Here is a 20,511-nt window from a genome sequence, read left to right as displayed (position 1 = left end):
GTTAGGTTAGTAACCAGAAAAACTATGTTTGGCTAGCAGGCAAAATTACACCATATTGTCATGTACCAGTTTTATAAATGTCATTTTATATTGTGAGGTCGTTTTGAAAGACACCACCTCACATTCTGTATAACTTAAATTTGAAGCTATTTATGGACAAGTTAGTAGTTAGATTCTTTCTCATCTGTCATATTTCCCTGGTAGTTTTAGAGCTAAATACATAAAATAGTCATGTATGTCATAAGGAATTTCAGCAGAATGTAGGTACTCCAGTCCGGAGAATTTGCATCTTATGGGTATTCCTATTTTGTTTTGTTGTGTTGTGGATTTTTTTTCATTTCACCATTTTCCCAGCCTGCAGATTGCAGTTACGTGCCGGCCTACAACTAGCACAACCTCAACAGGTCTATACCTTACTTTGCTTGAACTAGAACTTAATTAAAATATACTACTACTCTAGGTACTCATAACACAGATGATTATGTTAAGTATTCTCACAGCACACATAGAACACATATTCAGTATAATTTTTCATGCAAAATTCAGAAGCTGTCATGGTCTCTTAGCAAAGTCAGTGGGCCAGGAGAATAGAGAGCAAACAACAGACTCATGGCAGTCACGTTTAGTAGTTCAGGCAAAGTTTAGACCCCATCTCCAGGAATCCCAAACGCTATTAGGTGGAAGCAGATGCTCAGGTCAGTCAGCAGGGTGAAAGTTCCCTCTGGCATGAGAGCCACATGCTTGTTTTTCAAAAGAGCCTATGTATTCACTCTTTCTGTCAGTCATTTAAACAGGTCCATCTGTCATCGCTTCTTTGACTGGGGTCCCTTTATTATACCTAGTTTGCACTTCAGTCACCTACACTCTTTATATTGTGTCTAAACTGTACAGCAAGTCTGGAATACAGCATGCTTTCAATTCTAGTCCTCTAGGCATCCAGACTGCTCAGGGAGTGGTGGGTCTCCTATGGAGGCAGAAACTAGAGGGCACAGAAAGAGGAGCACTCAGTGACTTGGGTCTTGTCTTGGACACTTCTCAAGCTGGGAGATGAGAACTGCATTCTTGATTCTCATAACATAACATAACTGTTGTGTAATTATGTAAAATATTTGAACTAGTGAGGGAACTGATAACCTGCAAGACTTAAAATTCTGCTTCAGTAACTGTATCATATTCTATGCTCCATCAATTAAGACAGTAAAAGACAGAATTACCAGGAGCCTTTTCTCACAAATGCAAATGATCAAAAGGTGTTATAAAAAATACATGAAAAGAAGTGCAAAAGACCTGAAGAAAAATTGAAAAGTGCAGTGGTTTTATAATAAATATTTGAAAATTAATATTAGGCACAGACCATTCTTTTGGAGTAAAAGAGCTGTGAAGAAGAAACTTCTAAGCCACAAAATTGACACCTTAGAGAAATTAAGAAATATGTGAAAACAAACTGTTAAATACAGGTTAGTAGTACTTAGTTTATTGTGCAAAGTATATCTTTCAGGCTCTGTACCTAAATAAGTAAAATATTGGTTTTGTTGAAGGAGTGGAAGATAAATTCAGAATGAAAATAGCTTTAGCCTGACTTAATCCCTTACGATTGGTTTGTCAACCTTGTCAAGTCAGTGGCAAAAGTCTCCAACTTTACCGGTATTGGAATTTGGATCTTAAAAGTATAAGACACTGAATTATCTGGTAAGTAGCATCATTACAGTTACAGCAGCAGACTTACAGCATTTGAACTCGCTCAGGACTATGCTGGCACAGCCACTAGAGTGAGGGAGGGGACCCTGTGCATTGCTCTACCAGGCTGCTGACACAGCACCCTCTCTGCAGAGGCACCTCCTTCAGTCTGTCGACTCTGGATAATAAGTGGCATATTAAAAGCAGACTGGTTTTCCCTGCAGCACAATGAACTAGCACAGGCAAACCTGAGTCCCTGCTCTCCTGTAACCTGTATTCCCTCTGCTAAGTCATTCTAGGGGAGAGGAAGGTAGGAATAGCCTGTAGTACTGTGACTGGGGCTATCCCCACATGGGCTCTTGGTAGAGATGGGAGTGCAAGAGGGAATATTCAAATTGTAATAAGCCAAGGCACTACATAGATGATATTTCATTCATTGGCAAAAGCTATTGATGAGACAAAGCCTAAATATAATATGGCTTTACAAGTACATGGAAAAATAATAACAAATTTATTCAAATTATCAAAACAGTTTAGAACCATGAACTTGGATAAAAGTTCAAAGTAAGTTGTGGTTGTTCATTGCAACTTTCCTGTTCTATTTTTAGATAATAAATATAAATCTCCATGGTAACATTTCAGTGCTTTGAATTAATCTTGTTTCTACAGCATTTGAAATACAAGAGACTATAGAGCATAATAAGAACGACAATAGAGACGATTGCTAGTAACAGAAGCATTTCTCTACCAGTATATTCCAAATAAAATGGTCCAGCTCTCCTATGACTAGCAAAACTGTGCCAAAAGTGACAAAAAAGTATACAGACCTAGTAAAAGCTGGAAGAAAATGCAGACAATTTTTTAGATGTTTGTAAACTATACTTGATCTCTCAGGATAAGGCAGACTAGGAATAACTACATGAGCAAAAATACAAAAACTATCCCACTAGTTGCAAATAGGCAACACAATCACATATCTAGATGGTGTAAACTGTATCTTCAGTGATACAATTTAAAAAAAAATCTAGAGCTTTTGATTCAAAGAATTGAAAACCATAGTTGAAAATTACAACTTTAAGTGCAAGAAATAACACATTAGAACTGAGCATACATGAACTTACTAATTTTGAACTAGTAGAACTAAACAAGACACGCATACATGCAGCAAAAAACACCAAAACACCCACAATTCACTAGCAATATCAGCATCAACTTGCCTTTTCGCCCATTAACAGGTGGGGTATGATGTTTTTCCTCATAATCTTTACAACATTAAAAACAGATAATGACAATTAACAATTGGAACATCTACTATGACAAACAATATAACTATAGCACACACAATTATTTTGCAAGCTAGATTAGCACAATTCCATGCACTATGCTTGAGTTATCACAAAACACACAGAGTGAACAATACACAGCACACACACCAGTGAGCAGTACACATGCAGAGACAGAGGAGCAACAAAAGCAAGAAAAATGTAAACTGTACTACAATGAAAAACGAGAAGGCAAAGATCTTAAAGGACACTTTGGATACTTAAGTGAAAACTACAATTAAAAATATAATAATACTGCTTTCCAGCTGCCAAACCTTGAATTTACTATACCATCCAGATTTCTGAACATGTAAGGAGCCCTGTCACACTTTTAAGCAGGAACGGCATTTTAGGCATACTTATGTTTAGCTAGTAATTCCTCCTACCAGCTAGCACTAGGTGTCTTTCTTGCTCAACTTGTCATTTTTTTGGGCCATCCCTCTGGAGCGCTTAATTCTCCTCACACAACTGCAGCAATACCCTCAGTTCATTCTCCTTCTCTGGGCTTCATTCCATGGGCCTCGAGGTACGTATCTCACTGCCTGCTTCTAAGCAGCTCAGTTTAGCATTGGTCTAGCCACAGGAATTCGTAACCAGAAAAGCTTATCTGTGCTGCTCTTCCACATCCACCACAGCTGATGTGTTGTCACAAACAACTATTAATAGGGATAACAAATTATTTTCGAGAAAATATTTAACGTGAAGAGCTAAGAGAATGAAACCTATTAACAGTGCATGTAAATGCACATTTATGCTTTTACAATTCTTCCTTTGAGAAAGAAGCTTAAGAGCAGAAAAATGATGGTTGAAATAATCATTAGATCTCAGCATGTCTTTGAGCCTGTATTGGTGGGTGTTTTCTGAAATTAGAACGTAAAGTTATATATATCTAATCACATGGTATTTGAGTTGGAAAAACACTTCAACTTGCTTGAATTGATCATCATCTATCAGTTCTCTTCCCACTAACTTATTTTTTTTACCAATTGAACTGTCTTCGAAGCAGGTTGAGGGACATTATACAAAATATTCAAAGTATTTCAAAGTAATGCAGTTTCCTACTATTTTTGGTCAGCATCATCAGTCCACTTACACAAACTAGGGAAGAAAAAGTGTCATGATACGATAATGTTCACTTCCTTGATTGTAAAAAGTATAAATGCGTTGTGGAGGGTACCACACCTAAGGGATGTCCACCCAGATCTGCTAAGGCTGTAACTTGATCATAGTGAAAGAGAAGTTTCATAAAGAGAGATTAAAAAAAAAAAAAAGCAAAAAAGAGAGAAGTGATTTTTGCAGGTTGAAGTATTTTAAGCATTCACAAACTGGTAAATAGACTATGCTACGTTGGATTGTGTTGTTCTTACATAAAATGGTATCATTGTCTAGATTTACAAGCTAGCTGGTAAAGCTTCCCTACATGCTCAGGGAAAAATGTTTCTAAAGGAGACAGGCACTTGTGGTCAGACAGACCTGCCTTGACCTCTGATTCCTCAACTCCAATATGCTTGTTTTCTTCATCTTCTGCTGCATTTGTATGAGCAAGGTACGACAGGGGGAAAAAGCAAGACAAAAACATGCATGCTATGTTACAAGCTATTAAAATTAAAAACGTCAAAGAAAAGACATTCACAATTAACATACAAACCCTCAGTCTGGCATAAATTATTTTTCGAGTGAATCAAAGGTTACATAAATGCTTGTGTTGTTTTTCATTAATATAACTGGTTTATGCCAATGAGATCCTTCTGCAAGAAATGATGGCCACATGCAGCCCTTAATATCCCTCGTTGCAAATTTCTTATTAAATTATTGAAGCACTGGAAAGTAGATAATAAGTTCCAAAGCAGAGAAAGCAGATATATATTGGTATATAATTGGTTTAAAAACATCTTCTGCTTGGTTTTGCTTTAGTTTATCCAGAAATAAAAGTCCAAGCCTCTACTCTTGCAGAGCCTTTTCAAATAATGTATAAATCGTAAGAAAGTGGGGATACTCAGTACCTTAATAAGTGCAGAAGAAACAATGCAAATGTTTTTTCAGCTTCAAAAAAAAATCTTCAATTTGCCAGATAATATAGTTTTTACCCTGATTTCAGAGTAGTTAGAATTCAGAAAGAAAGAAACTTTTCCATGAGTAACTACAGTTGCCTAGACCATATCTATATATTAGAGAACACTGTAATAGTTAGAAACAATTATGACAATACAGTTAATGATAAGCGACACAAGTATATTGATGTTATGTCATTAATAAAGAATCATAACTTTCTTTTGTGACAAATCTCATCTAACACCAGGGTAACAACAGTAATGATCCAGAAGATTGTTGTGTCAAATAACAGGAGTACCATATGCCTGCTTTAATTTAAATGTCAGGTATTCATAAAATAGTTTGGATGTGATGCAACATACTGTAGTTTTTCAAGGTTCAGCTTTTGATTACTTACTGATTTTTTTTTTCTCTCTGTTCCTGTATTTTTTTCCAGTTCTCTCATTACTTATATAAGTTTATGTGCAACTAAACAGTTCATTGAATGATTTGATTTCAGGTTTAGTTAGTATGTAATAATAATTTAAAAACTACTAATATTAACAGGTTATTGGTAATACAGAGAGAGATTTAGGTTCTTCCAAAGCCAAAGTAATGGAAATGAACCTCTACATAGATTTCTGCTCTATAATTCTGTGATAAAGTCATGACATTGAAAATTTCAATTAAAATATTCAGAAGAGACACCATCTATACAGTCAGTCTTCTCTCATGGAAAAGAACGTATAGAAGGTGTGGGAAAGACTTTAAAAAATGTTAATGGATTCTAGTAGAATTAAACTGTTTTTCGCATGTTGGTACCCTGAAACATAAATAAACCATGGCTGTTATGAGCACAGTCTTATGAATCTTTCATAATTTTTCTTCGTAGTCTCCGACCTAGATGGTAAGACCTTAAACCAGCATAAAGAAAGAGGTGTTTAATTCCTCCTTTTGCCAATCCAAGATAAAATTATGAAACATTACTTTGCTCGAAAGGTCAGAACCTTTGAAGTAAGCACCCCAAGCCCTGTATTGTAGGTAACATTTTTTCAAGCTTTTCTATGGGAATTGTACTAATGCAAATAAAATATTTTAATGTTCTTCAGCACCTGAGAACTCTGCCACCTCTCAGGAGAGTGAACTAAGCATCCACAAGTAAAAAGGTCTATTTTTGCAAATTCCTAGTTAAAATCAAAAACCCAAGCTAGATTCATGCATAGGCAGCCTTGTTACTCATGTTAACTAAGCTATTCCCTTTACTTTCCTGTCAAGTGCACATCATGCACGTTACTCCATGCAGGTGTGAAGGTGTCTAACATCATACAGTCAGCACCAAAGAAATAGCCACAGGAAAAGGGGATGAGTGCAAAGATACGTATCTTCATTTTTTAGACTGCTATGTTTGACTGTCAAATTCCTAGCCAAGGTGTAGGTAGTCCGAGTTCCTGTCCTAGATTACGTAGATGTGATCAATCACTTTTTACAAAACAAACTGCTGGTATGCCACATATTTTTAAAAATCTGTGAAATCACAGCTGACAGAGTGTGAATCCAGGTTCTCTGCAATTACATTACAATAGTCTGTCTCCCATCAAACTATGATAGGACACTGGAAAACAAAATGAAATTCCTTCCCATTGTGAAAATTTTGTCTCATTTAACAGAGAAATTATATTTTGAATGAGTCAAAACCCCTTAAAATAAACAGCATGTCTTTCTGTGAGTCAACAATGTCTGTATTTTCCTAACCAGAGTGCCTCAGTAAGTGGTGCTCCATACTGCATCTGTTGCAACACGATACAATTGACAGTATATATATTCTTTTTTTAAAGATTTGAAAATGTATCTGAGAGATATAAAAACTGGAGTTATGGCTGATAGCTATCCCTGATTAAACCTAATCAACTACACCGGTTAATTCTATTCATAGATAATTTTAAGAGAGGACAGTTAATCAGCTTTAATGTCATCTTTAACAGCATCTGAAATAACTTTTCCAAGACACAAGATTATTATGAGATCATGAAATTGAAGTCTGTACTATAGAGCATAAATAGAAGAGCAAATCCTCACTGAGCTCTAGTATTTGCTGGATTTCTGGGCACTTTATTTACTTATAGGTTTTATTATATTTGTTTGGCCTGACATAATTTTCTAGTATTTTTGGTTGGGTGGATTTTTTTTTTAATTATTATTATTTTCCTGTCTTTGGTTTTGGGTTTTTTTGTTTGGGTCTTTTGGGCTTTTTTGTGGGGATGAAGAAGGAAAGGATTATGTTTGGTTTTTTTTCAAGGGAAAAGAAAAATTCTATATTAGGAAAAAATACTCTCTCTCTGATTAGTGATTAACAACAAATTGCAAAGACTAATATTGAATACTTTCAAGAACACTTCATGGTGTTACATTTTAATTAGCAGCAAGCAGTTGTTGAGTTCATCCTTCCACCAAGGCAAGTAAGAACCAAGAAATATATCCACATATAAATGAAAAAGTTCTTCTTAAACCTCAAGAACTACAAATATTCCACTATGCACTTACTGTCTCTAGCACTACTGACACAGAACATTTAAGAGTACATAACCATTTCACTGCTAAAACCAAGTTCAATTTAATACTACTGTTTCTCTACAAATTTTCATGAGTAACAAGGTGTCTCTATCTCTAGCATAATTTAAAAAGATACAAGCAAAATTTCAGCTATAAAGCCCCAAAAGTCTTCCAGCATTTCAGTAGCGAAAATCCGGTAAAACCTTAAGTGGTCCCAGACTTCTTTTCAGAACTATTTTCCAGCCATCTAACATGAAAAAGGAAAACTCAAACTGCCTAAGTGCTTATGGTATATTCTGGCTAAGACAGGATAATGACATACATTCCAGAGATACACAGTCTTTTGAACAGGTAAATCTGATACTGGCAGCAAGACATCTGTGGGAAGCTAAGGAATGAGCCAAATTGGCATGGCCATAAAAGACTCCAAATGCAACATAGCTAATGATATATATTTTCTTCTACTGAGCATGTGGGGCACTGAGAAAAACATATATAGGTCAATACACTACTGTTAGGAATGGTCCTTAATAGCTACTCACAGGTTTGATTTCTTAAAAACAAACTTATCTGGCTATTTCAGAATTTTGAAATAAATTATTCTGTGGAAATCTAGATGTCTTGGAGCAAAAACCTGCAACCACGTAACTCAGTTCACTAAACTAAATGTACCTCAAACCAAAGTCTTTTAATTCTGATCCTAATCTTAATCTGGAAAGCAGTTACCCAGAGGTTTGTGGTGGTGTGTGTTTGTTTGGTTGGTTTTTTTCCCTGTAGATTGCTTACTTTCCAGTTCTAGTCACATAGACATAAGTACACCATACTCCGCATTACACTGAGTGCTGCACTATAACAAAAAATCTCCCCAACTGCAAATTACTTAAATCCCTTCATTTCTGCTACATTTTAAGAAATGGTATGCACTTTCAGCCCTATAACAAATACAGATTATTCAAATGTTGTATACAGACTAAATGAGACTACTGTAGGAGTTAGAAACACAGAATGTTTTCTGTCTTTTACAAAAACTAATGACTTATTTGTCTGTAATGTATCTTTTAATAACTCTTTTCTTCAAGATGATTGTAACTTAATCTGGTCAACAATAAAATCCTTGATTTCAAAATACAGAAAGGTTAATCTTTACAGCATATTTCCATGCAATATAAAATCGCCTCTCCCATTTAAGTCAAGTATATCCTTCTGTAAGAACGGAAAGGACTACTCTGCGACAATGACATTTTTCGGTACGGTCATATAGCCTTCCCAACAACAGACAACTGTTTTGATTATCACCAGGGCATACAATAACACATATAAATCTACTCAAATGTCTATAAAGTTTTCAGGTTTACTTGCTGCTTTATTTGTTAAATACTAACATAAACCCCTTCTATTACAGTTAGTGTTCTCTGTCCTACTGAATTTCACTTTTTATCACTGATACTTCATTTACTTAAAATAATTTTTTGTTAAATTCAATTGTCCATAGTTAAAAAAAAAAAACTTCTATTAATGATAATTATGTTCTGTCACTAACTTAAGTTAGGTAATCTGCTGTTCTTGTAGAGCATTATTCCTTCTAAAGCAAATGATTATAAGCCTTAAAGAAAAGGATTAGAAAATCCTAAAGAATTATAGAAAAAGCCTCAAAGTAGAACTACATTGTTATAAGAATACAAGCTCTTAATTAATGACAGAAAATTATATAGAATACTGTGTGAAAGCTATATCTATGGATTATGTTTTTAACTACAGTGTTTACCAACTTTATAGGTGCAAAATTCAACACGAAATATGTCTAGGTACTGATGGTGCTTTGATTATATATTAAAACTCTGATATCTGTGGATTTGACGATTTTCCATAACCCAGATTTTCCAAAAGACTACTTTAGACAGAGGTACAGAACAATATTATGCAGTCTTCAAGTAAAAACAGAGTCCCTCAAGTCCCAGCAGTACTTACCAGAGCAAACAATTCTAGCACTCCTATAAAAAATAATTATTTCATTGTATTTATTATCTTTCTCTCGAAAGAATCTATGATGTAAATAAGACTGCTGCCCTCTCTAATCAAACACAGTAAAAATACGCAGTACTTGCACAATTGCTGCCCTAAAAAGCTCACAGTCTAAATAGATATACAGGCAAAGAGCAAGGAGGAGTGGTAAAACATAAAAGCATATACAGCAATGACAGCACACATCATGATTAGATGTGATTATTTCCTGGCACATCTACACTGTATTTCATATAAGCAGTTCACACATAAGATGACAAAGAAATTAATATACCAGGGTGATAATCTGAGAATACAGAGTTTTCTTTCCATGGAATTTTGCTTCCAAAATGGAAATAAACACTGTGAACATTGTAAATAACAAATTTAAAAGTCTGATGAGACAGATACAAGAATACTACATATAGACCCTCAGTGGTTTAACCAAGGACTGCAATTGATATCTTGTGGCTTGCTACTATGCAAGTTAAATAGTTTTAATGGTGAAAAATATAAGGGGATCTAATTTTAAGCAAAAATATTATAAATTTTTGAAAGAACCAATTATTTTTTGTTCCTATATTGTTTGAAAAATTACCTAATCAGCAACTGTATAACGGTAAAATATATTTGCAATAAAAATGTTTTCCCTATTAAATGCATGGCTAACATTAAACATGTCAAATAGCCTCAAATGCTTAAATTTAAACATGTGTTTGAAGTACTAATCCTGAAAAAGTACATACATACATAGGTTAACCGAAATACTCTTATTTGCTGCTGTGTAAACCCTTGGTATTTAAAATGGGTACAAGCCTAGGTACTTCTATAATGATCATCATATTTAGACAGTATTATGTATACATTCTTTTTTTCATGTAGAACTATGTAAAACTTATGAGCCACAGGTCTGAATATAAAAAAGACTAAATGATTCTGACAATAATTCTAACTATCTCTGTGCAATCAAGGAACATCAATTGCAGTTGTGTTTATTTTTCCCTATATAGCCTCTCCAAAAGGCTTTCAGGTGAAAAACAAACCCTCCTTTATGTACAGACCTTCATAAGATTCTATCTCCTTGTCTCCATTGTCTAGGGAAAGTAACAAAAAAAATAAAACAAACAAACGAAAAAAAAAAAAAAGGAACCAAAGCACAGGGGTTAAAAACAATAGAAGTTTTATAAAAGATATAATATACATGTTAAGAAGGATTAAAATAATAAAAAAAAAAAGGAGAGTATATGGCCATTTAGACTGATTTTGCACAGCACATCTAATTATCAGAAGTGGAATTAGGCAAATATATTTCCTCTGTTTCTAAACATTTTGGAAAATTTCTCCATTGACTAGTGCTGTTATAAGACATTAAAGGTAAGCACAATCATAGTACCAGTGAAACATCAAACATTAAATATGTTGCTGACCTTTCCTATTTTAAAGATTGCTACCTCTCTTCTTTCTCTTCCTGTTTCACGATGCAGAGGTTTTACATTAGCAATATGTAACACACTCCATGTGAACCCACAAGTGTTCAGCTGTGCTCCTAACTCCCCAGAGAGCCAGTTTTAGCACTAAAAAACATACAGAAGATTGTTTCCTGTGCCTGTTGAAGTCGATGACAAGACACCTATTAAGTTCAAAAGGAACAGGATCATGCTAATAGCCCACCTCAGTTTGTGTGTATTGCACTGCTGCTGATTACTGTACTGACGCTGATACATTTTAGTCAAGACTATTGTCGATATTAAAACATAATAGAAGAAAACACAGTATAAAAGGCAATACTACTATCAAATTCTAATTCTGTACACAAAAACTGAAGAGATTTGAACTGTAATTCCATAGGAAAAATAATAAATATAATTGACCTTCATGAGTAATTTTGCAATGTCATTAAGGAGAAAAACATACACTTACTTCTCTCCAACGTCCCCTTTGGTGGGAGCTGCGGTAACTGCCTGCCCCTTCGCCCTACTACTGGAGTGCTTGATGGACTTGTCTGAACAGACCCAGTTCGAGGATGTGACCTATGAGACATATATCAAAACAAACCATAGCAATTAAATGACAAATTCGTACTTAAACACCATCAAGAACTGAAAACATGACTAAGTAGGCTTTAGATCAATTGGGATCCTTGCAGTCCCATAGTGAAACTATTATCTCTTTTCAGAAAAAGTCCTCATTAAAAAGAGAAATCACTCTTTGAAAAAGAAGAAAAGAAAGCCAAACTGAGGCTGAACATCCGTAAGAGGTTTGTTTGCACAGTCAAGCCAGAAAAGATATTGCGTGTATATTCATGTGCATATGGATATAATAGCCACATACACATAAAGTCAAATTCAATGATCTTTACTCAGCTTGTAGTTGGTTAAATTACCACTGAGTGGCAATGAAATTACAGGGATTTATCTAAACAAAGTAATAAACTGAGAAAATACATAAGTTTTTTACTAACTCTCACTGGGGATTTGATGTTACTAACTCTCAGAAAACAAAATAATGTTCAGAAAACAAAATAATGTATTCTGCAGTTCTCAAATAAGGGGAGGCTTTACTGAACATCAACTAGACCAAAATGTACTCAACTTTTTATTGTATTATCTTTATTTAAACTAAGAGTAATATATAGAAATTTTAAAAATGTCAATCAGTAAAGGACAGCACTCGAACAGGAACAGTACAGACTATGGCACAGTAAAATGTAGTCAGAGAAAATGGTGGTTAAATGGTAATCAACAGACAAAGTTAGCACAGTCCATATAAAGAAACTTTTTTTTAAAAAAAATAGTTTCATTTGGTGCTGTTATGATGGTTGTTCCATAAGCAATGTCTGATGAACACGAAAAAAAATCTTATTCTGTAAGAGAAGAATATGATAGTTATGAGGTGGTTTATGTTGGAAACCATCCAGGATTCCTGATAAATGAGAAATCACAAACAAATGTAGTTAAATACTGTTAGCAAACAATTCGCAATGGCAGCCACACCATTATATCCAGAGCAGAATATAAATAGTGTGTTGACACTGAAAGGGTTAGTATCTATTGCTACTAGTGATCAGATAAGGATGAGGCGATACCAATTAGCTACTGGGAAAATAAAACGGTGAGCTGGTGGGGCAGCAGGGGATTAGTCTGACTGATTTGTCTGTTTCACCTCGGTAAGGCGGGTGAAGGAGGGGCAGATCTTCCCGTCATTAATGAAGGCATCGACCTGATGAGGTTTGAGTCAGGACGCTCTGTGGATCGGGAGCGGGAGTTGGTCCGCTCTAGCATAGGACGTTGCTCTGTTGATCTGGATCTTTGATATGGCTGTCTATCTGCTGCTTCACAATTCCTGTAATGTTAGTTAAAAAGCAGCTTAGTTGACCTTTGACTTTTCTATTAATTATAAAATATGATGCATGATAATGGTTTGGAGCAAATAATTTTGTTATGTACATTTTTTTTTGGGGGGGGAGGGAATTTTCTTAGTTCACTTCTTGATAGCATAGAGTTTTTTATACATTTATGATTTGACTTGCTTCATACTTTTGATAAATGGGCTGAAATGTTTCCAATGTCTCAGTAATGACTATCCATGCAATAGTCTGTTTCCTGACAATTTCTGGGTAAAAATATTGTTATTTTGTTAATTGATACATAAACCTTGGAGGAAAAGACTAGTTGACATAATATTAAGTCTCCCTAAAGCTGAGGACTCATTCAATTGTGTAGTTTAATTGAGCATTTTTACTCACATGATTAGATTTTTATAAACTGCATTATCTTTAGAGATAGTAATCTTGTTTGTAGGAAAGTTATCTTATAATTCCCAAGTACTATTAAGTAGTATTAGACTCAAGATGTCTGTCAAAATATAAGCTAGGCTATAGTGATGGATTCATACACGATGCTTATACCGCAGTCAGATGAAACTCTTCAACGTCATTATTAGTTGCAGTGGTTTCACCAACTAGACAAGCTCTGGTTTATAATTTAAAAAAATAAATAAAAAAATGAAGCAACAACTTCTAACCCACAGCCTGAAGAATTGTGCCAAAGTAGCAGTGGAAAAACGGGGAGAAAGTAGACTAAGTGAAAGAGAAGCTCTTGATCAAGCAGTCTGGTTTTCTGCTATCTCAGGCAATTAATCATGCCATTACTTTGAGAAATTAATCAAGTCCCAGCTTTTTTTCACAATGGAATTGGTCTGTTTGCAAGGAGTAATATTTGCTAGCAATATCCTAAAATAATTTTAAAAGTAAAATCCATACCTGATGGAGCTACTTATTAAATTCACAGTCCTCCCAGCTGTCCTTGAGTAACTGAACAGCCATAAAATATAAATGGGGAACATGTACCCTTCAGGACTTTTCCTTGAGCTAAGTCATGCCTTTTACAATGAAGTCAGATAATACAAAGAGTGACTTGATGGTGATTAAGTGTAACACGAAGCTGAATTTTAATTAGTACCAAAAAGAGAGACATACTACAGTCTCATTATGAAGACTCTGATGTTATTAAGAGCATTTTATTTCTAAAAAACATACGATACATAACTGAGACAGAGTAGAGCTGTCTCTAGGGTGGCTAACTTTGCTGAATGGGTTGATAAAAGATTCATTAAAATGAATGTCTCTTCAGGCCTTCCATGAGGTAATTATTGGACTCCTAGAGCATACAAAGGAATTGCCACAGACAGAATAACACCATTCACATGAACCTACATCTATAAGCTCCTAACAAGCAAACACACCACAGTGAGACTCATAATGATAATTAAAAGCTGAGGCACTAAAGATTGGAGGAAAAAGTACAATGAGCCTGGCACAAAACCACAACAAAATTACCTCACTTCTTCTATCAGTTCTGTTTCTGAATAGGAAGCTTCATCAGCGAAAACATCCACTGTCTCGCTTCTTTTACATTGTGGATAGACAAAGAAACACAACCTTAGCTTTGGTAAGAAAGTTGCTTAGTTTACGTAACTGTTTAAGAGAGGTTTCTGTGCTATTGTAGGTGAGAAAGGTGTCAACCGTCTGCATGGTGATTAAAAAAACAACCACAGGAATAAATTCTTAGAAAAAGAAATCTATAAATTCTAAGAAAAAAATATTCCTAAATTCAGTAACATTGCAAAAGAGAACACAACCAATGTCCAGACAACCCACCCCACCCTGTGTACACACATGTTTAAGAAAATTAGTGACCCTCAGAGACTTTCTTCTTTGGGTCTTTCACACAGAGAGAGCTAGAATAAGCCTTCTCCTGCCAGTGAGTGGGACTGCTGGAGCACACAGCACCAGGGACTGGGCCATATGGCAAGAAGTACAATTTCATTGTCTATTTCTCTCTCCTTCCAGCAGCATGTAGGACACATGGAAGAACAGGCGAGTAGCAACCAAATGACACACATAAACACTTCATGAGAAGTTAAGCCTCTTTCACTTGTTATTCCTAAGGCCTCATTCACTTTAGCTGTTGTATAAAAAGGTTTTTTCTGGTTGTTAGGGACCTGACCCATTGTACAAAAAGTGTTTTTTTTGGTTGGTAGGGACATGACCCATTGCCTGTATTAGAAGGCAAGGAGGCATTTTTACTGTTAGGACCTGCTTAGTGGGCAGGTTTTTTATTCCACAGAGCATCATGGAGCTACTATAGCTAACCACTATGCTAACAGATAAAGGCCTCAGAAATTCCATATTCAGTAGTTACTATAAATATTCAGTTTGCCTCAATCCCCAGCTAGCATTTACTTCAGCTGGAAAAACAACAAGGAGTTCCCAGAAGTAAAGGAGAACATGGATGTGGAAGTGAACCTTTGGTTTTGGCTTTGGCACCACGCTTTTATAGACTGAAGGATTTGAAGACTAAGTTGACAGACTGAGTTGTTACCCTCAAGTTACAAGCTACACACTGCAAACCCCTCAGTACCACCAGTAGCAAATGGAGGGCTATATAAGAATACAGACAGTTGTCCACTCAAAAGCTTCACCGTGTGGGTTTAGATCGCATGCATATAAAGAGCAAGTCAACAGACAGTTTTACTGTCTGGCGTGAAACAGTCCTGTTGATTGTCCTCATGTATTTTTATTCTCTTAACAGTAAACACATGTGCTATATGACTCAGGTCTTCAGAAAGGAACCATCCCTTCTAATGAAAAAGTATCACTTCAATAACATGTTTAGACAATGAAGCTCCTTGGCTCTACCGCAGTATACAACTGTGCATTAATGTCACAAACCAGACATAAGCATGGAGAAAGAGTTTTTAAAACACCTCGAGGAACTAAAACCAGAAGTTCATAACTTTTCAGATAAAATTCTTGAGGGCTTATGCTCCCAAGTTATCTCAGCAAAAGTTTCCTCTATTCTCATTATAGTTCATGTCATATGAATTACTGATTTTTAAAAGAGGGAAATATAATAGTCTAAGTAATCAGCACCCACATAATGTTTTAATGCATGCTAGAGCTGTTTGCTAACAGACTTTTTGTTATAAAAAATACAGTTAATGAAATGTCAGATAGTGACCTCCATTTACTCTTGCCTTTAATATCATCCTTCTATTTTTGTGGCCCATTCCCTTGTCAACGTCTGTGAGACGTGTGAGCATAACTTTCCCTACACTGAGGAAGAAACAGAGCAGTTAAGTGCTTCCTTCTTAACCAAACACACCTATCACTCTGAAACTGCATGAGCTTTTTGTAAGCCACCACACAGAAAGCTCTGTGAGTAGTCACAACTTAATTTTGTATTCCAAACCCATCAAAAATTACAATTAGAATCCCATACTATTTAGGTACCACTGTGAACTCTAGTAACTACAATATCTAACCAAAGATGCTACAACATTTTGTTTTAACTACTGATTTATCTGCATTGTTCTATATTCATATTCTAGTACTGTCAAAAGCTGACTCTTCCCAATGCAGAAAATAACCATTTCCATTTTTTAAGTTTTCAGATTTGTTACTTTTCTTAACAAATAAATAGGAGGATTTTCAATAAATAAATACTTTTTTTGATCGATTCTTATATTTATTTTTCCTTATGTTAAGAAAGCCTTATAAAAGCTGAACATTTTTCAACAGTAAGGAATCATAACAGCTTACAATACAAGTAAAAGTTATTTTTTCCCCAAAAATAACTGAAAACAGGTTATTTGAAAGCCCATGTATTAAATTCTTTTACTGTGCGCAACACTGAAAAAACAAGTTATGAGATCAGGCCAATCACAATTTTACTACTAGGTTGTTCTTGTAACAAGAAACTGAAGAAATAAAAATGGAATTGCTGTAGAATTACAGTACATTACAATTCAGCTCCTAGTGCATTTTTTTTTTTTTTTGGTCATCTAGAAACAGTGAGCACAGAACAAGAAAAATGCAGTGACACGTTTTCTAAAGATCGTAATTTCAAACTCCAGCTAATACACAACGTTAATACCTGTCAGTGTCTGTGGATGGCTGCTGGATTTCAATCCTTGGACATGTTATTCTTCTACTAGCTATAGGAACTTTGCTGTTTAGTCACAGACACAAGATCTGTTAGCATAACATAGATAAGCATGTCTACAAACAACTGAGATTTCTAGTACCAAGCAAACTTATATTTGAGTCATAAGTGTTGTAATGGAAAATGGGAAGGAGCAGTATACTGCCAAATATCTAAAAAAAATGGTGACTGGCTATCTCACCAAACTACTCATCTATACCTATAAAGACACATGTAATATTATGTGTTCCTATTAGAAAAGTCAGCAATGCAATGCTCTTAGGTACTCTTGCAAAATAAACAAAAACAGGAAGCAAAGCAAGATATATTTGCTGCAGTATTATTCTATTTTGCTTTATATATATATATCTTTACACACACACATGCACACACTCATATGATCTATGCACGTGCACATTACGCCATGGTGTATGTGATAATTGCAGGTATATCTACGTGACAGCCACAGGCATGACTAAGCTGTAACACGCCAGGATCTGAACTACTTTTCTACCAGCTGGCTCAGCTGAACAGAGGAAGCAGTGAGCTCGGCCGTGCTCCCGGGCACACGGTGCTCTGCACAGCCATGAGCAGCTGCTACAGCTACAGCAACTCTGGTGCTTACAGTTCGATCAGGTACCTGTACAGGGCATTGCAGTCACTGTGGTGATTCTGTTCCAGCATTTCTAATCATGCTAACACATGATAGCATGATACAATTATAAAAGTACTTAAAGAATGCATATATAGCTATGTCTAGAGAGATTTAGTCTCCAAAATACGTTTTATCATCAATAGATTGTATTGTTTAATTACAGAGGAGTAGCAAAGCCCTACTTTAAGTAGACTGGATCGTTTTTTCAAGGTTCCCTCCAATCCAAATTAGTTTATGATTCAATGGATGCAGTCAGAGTTTTATGCTGGCTATTACAATCAAATATCAATAAAACCAGTAAGTAGTCTTGATACTGGAAGAATTAAGACTGAAATAATGTGCTGAAATACTTCATATCTTTTTTATCTATAAAATCAGACCCAATTAATTTTGTGCATTTTATAGGAATAGAAAAGCAACTTTTACATTTGAAGGGAAAATAGTAGAAGTTGGTAAGCAATTTCTCCTTCATAGAAAATTTTAACATTAAACAAAAAGAAGTGGTGAATACTTTTAAGAAAGAGGCTTCTTAACTTCCAGTTAACACTGCCATTTGTCACCGATCTATTTGTAACTGCATTCAAATGAAAACAAACACAGCTAATAATAATAATAATAATAATTTCTATTAACTAGTTAACTTTAGTTTAAAAATCAGTTTTCAGTATTTTACTCAAAGGTAATTTCTCAAAAAATGAACCTTCCAGGCTACCATGCAAACAACATATATGTTGCCTTATGTCTTACCAATTTATTTAGCTTGCACTAACTTTATCATATTAACATTTATTAACATTTTTATTTTGTGCCTGCAATATGAAATGTTTGGAGGCATTTCTTCACTACTAATTTAAAAGTCTGAGAGATTTCAGTAGATTTTTTTGCTATAGTATTATATGTTAGGTGTTTGTTTTTAAATTATTGTTTCTGGTAATTATGACACATTTTCACCTATATAGCCAGTTGCCTTTTATAGTACTCTGTATTTTGCCAACTGCTTCCAACTTTTATCTTCTTTAACACAGACTCTCAACTGACATATATTAAAGGATCACACTGTAGGAACAAGTATCTTCATCTTCATGTGATGACTCACTGATTAGCACTCTAAACCTGGCAACTCAAAATTCTCAAAGAGAGTTGAATTCCTCTCCCCCAGCTCAATTTTATAACTTAATATAGTGCTGCAACTCACTCCATAATAATAATATAAATTCCAATAAAAATATTAGAAATATTCCAAAGTAGAAGTGTTTCAGCTTCATATTATAGTTTTATTAAACATTTTTTCCCATTTCAGAATACAACATTTCACCCACTCAACTTGAATGTTGTATCATAATGGATGAGCAATGACAGGATTATCCAAATGTTTTAATCAGCATGTATTATTTCATGACTGAAGAGTAAGTGGTAAATAAGACAATGCATAGAGAATCTTGAGAGAGAAGCAATGAGAGAGAAGCATTTTCCTAGCAGGGCATCAATGTTCAAATGCATTTCAAATGAGCACTTAAATTACAGGTTAATCAAGTAGATTAGTTGTAGGCTCAAAATTAAGCATGTACCTAAACATGCCCTTGTATAGTGCATGACTGAATTCAAAATTTGAAAAGTATTTGGCTCTTGGTGGTTTTGTGTTGTTTTTCATTGTTTGTTGTTTGGTTGGTTTGTTGTTTTTTTCCTCAGATCTTAAATAAAACTTCATTTGTACATGGCACACTGTATTTAGTTGGCCTCTTTTTTTGCAATAACATTTTAAAAGACCACTAATATGGCAGCCATTTAATTAATAAAATATCACAAATGGTTTAATACTGCAAATACATGTTTTTCTGCCTTCTTAACTTTTGGCAACAGAACTGTAATTCTAACTTCACTGAAGTCAAGAAGAGTTCTGCCACTTGAGGAAGGCAGGATTGCAATCAGAACATTTCAAGATAAGCAGTTATGTGAGACTTTATTATCCTTTCAGCTCTTAAATTACAAATGAGAAAAATAGCATAAGGTTTCTGTTAAAAGCATTCTATAAATCCACTGATCTGAACAGATTTTGACCCATTTAAGTAGCTTTCATTCTTTTAAAGCACGTTCTATGCCTTACGGTCAACCTAAGAGTCATATTGGTTGACAACAAAAGTTCTTATATTTTATTTCTTATTCCACAAATTTAAATGGGGACAGAGAGTACTAACAAATAAGATTATTTTTCAAATTACAGTATTTTTTCTCCCTCATATATTTGCATACATTAGCATCTATACAGTACTAAATATAGGACAAATTAAGTAAAGAAGAACTATTTAATGGACCATCAAAAGCAAATACAAAAGCTTTGTTTACTCTAAGCACTTTCCAGGCTTCTTCAAATGCTGTCCACTTTCAGCATGCTTGTGCACCTTCCTAGAAGAACCGATATGCATGGTCTTTGCCATAAGCACAGATTAAGTGTATACTTCAAACACTTAAAATTGAAGAGCCAGCAAGCAGTGGCCCACTGACTCAAAAAGCTAGGGAAGAAATATGGTCTCAAGTAAGTCTCTGTGGCTGCACTCATGGTGAGAAAAAAGACCCTTACAAACCTCTTCTCTCTAGAGAAGAGAGAAATTCGCATTAAAATATTGAAGGATTATTTTTTTTATCAGATTTTTTTAGTTTCAAGTTGACAAAGTCACTTATGTTCTCCTTCAGTCTTGGACTTTCTTAAACAGCATTCCTGTATTAGTCAACATATACATGACAAATATGAATCACAATTTTATTTAAATGGCCCTAGGACTACAGGTGAACT

At 34.9% G+C, this 20,511-nt stretch overlaps 1 protein-coding gene across 49 annotated transcripts in view; it reads right to left on the bottom strand.

Annotated features, from left to right (window-relative positions):
- RIMS2 (regulating synaptic membrane exocytosis 2) overlaps positions 1 to 20,511 on the bottom strand; it is a 469,796-nt gene that overhangs the window by 125,057 nt on the left and 324,228 nt on the right. For 12 of the 49 annotated variants that reach the window (XM_065054195.1, XM_065054206.1, XM_065054189.1 and 9 more), the window contains 2 exons: positions 12,744 to 12,923; positions 11,502 to 11,611 (listed from right to left, as the gene is read on the bottom strand). In XM_065054195.1, the coding sequence (XP_064910267.1) occupies positions 11,502 to 11,611; positions 12,744 to 12,923 (290 nt within the window). Of the gene's footprint in view, positions 1 to 10,642; positions 10,676 to 11,501; positions 11,612 to 12,743; positions 12,924 to 14,418; positions 14,488 to 20,511 lie in introns of all 49 variants that reach the window. The other 37 variants (XM_065054186.1, XM_065054187.1, XM_065054172.1 and 34 more) reach the window with 7 other exon arrangements.

Source organism: Columba livia, chromosome 2 (assembly GCF_036013475.1).
Source record: "Columba livia isolate bColLiv1 breed racing homer chromosome 2, bColLiv1.pat.W.v2, whole genome shotgun sequence".
Lineage (NCBI taxonomy): Eukaryota > Metazoa > Chordata > Aves > Columbiformes > Columbidae > Columba > Columba livia.
The sequence above is the reverse complement of the archived record's forward strand: the minus strand, read 5'-3'. Positions and strand labels throughout refer to the sequence as shown.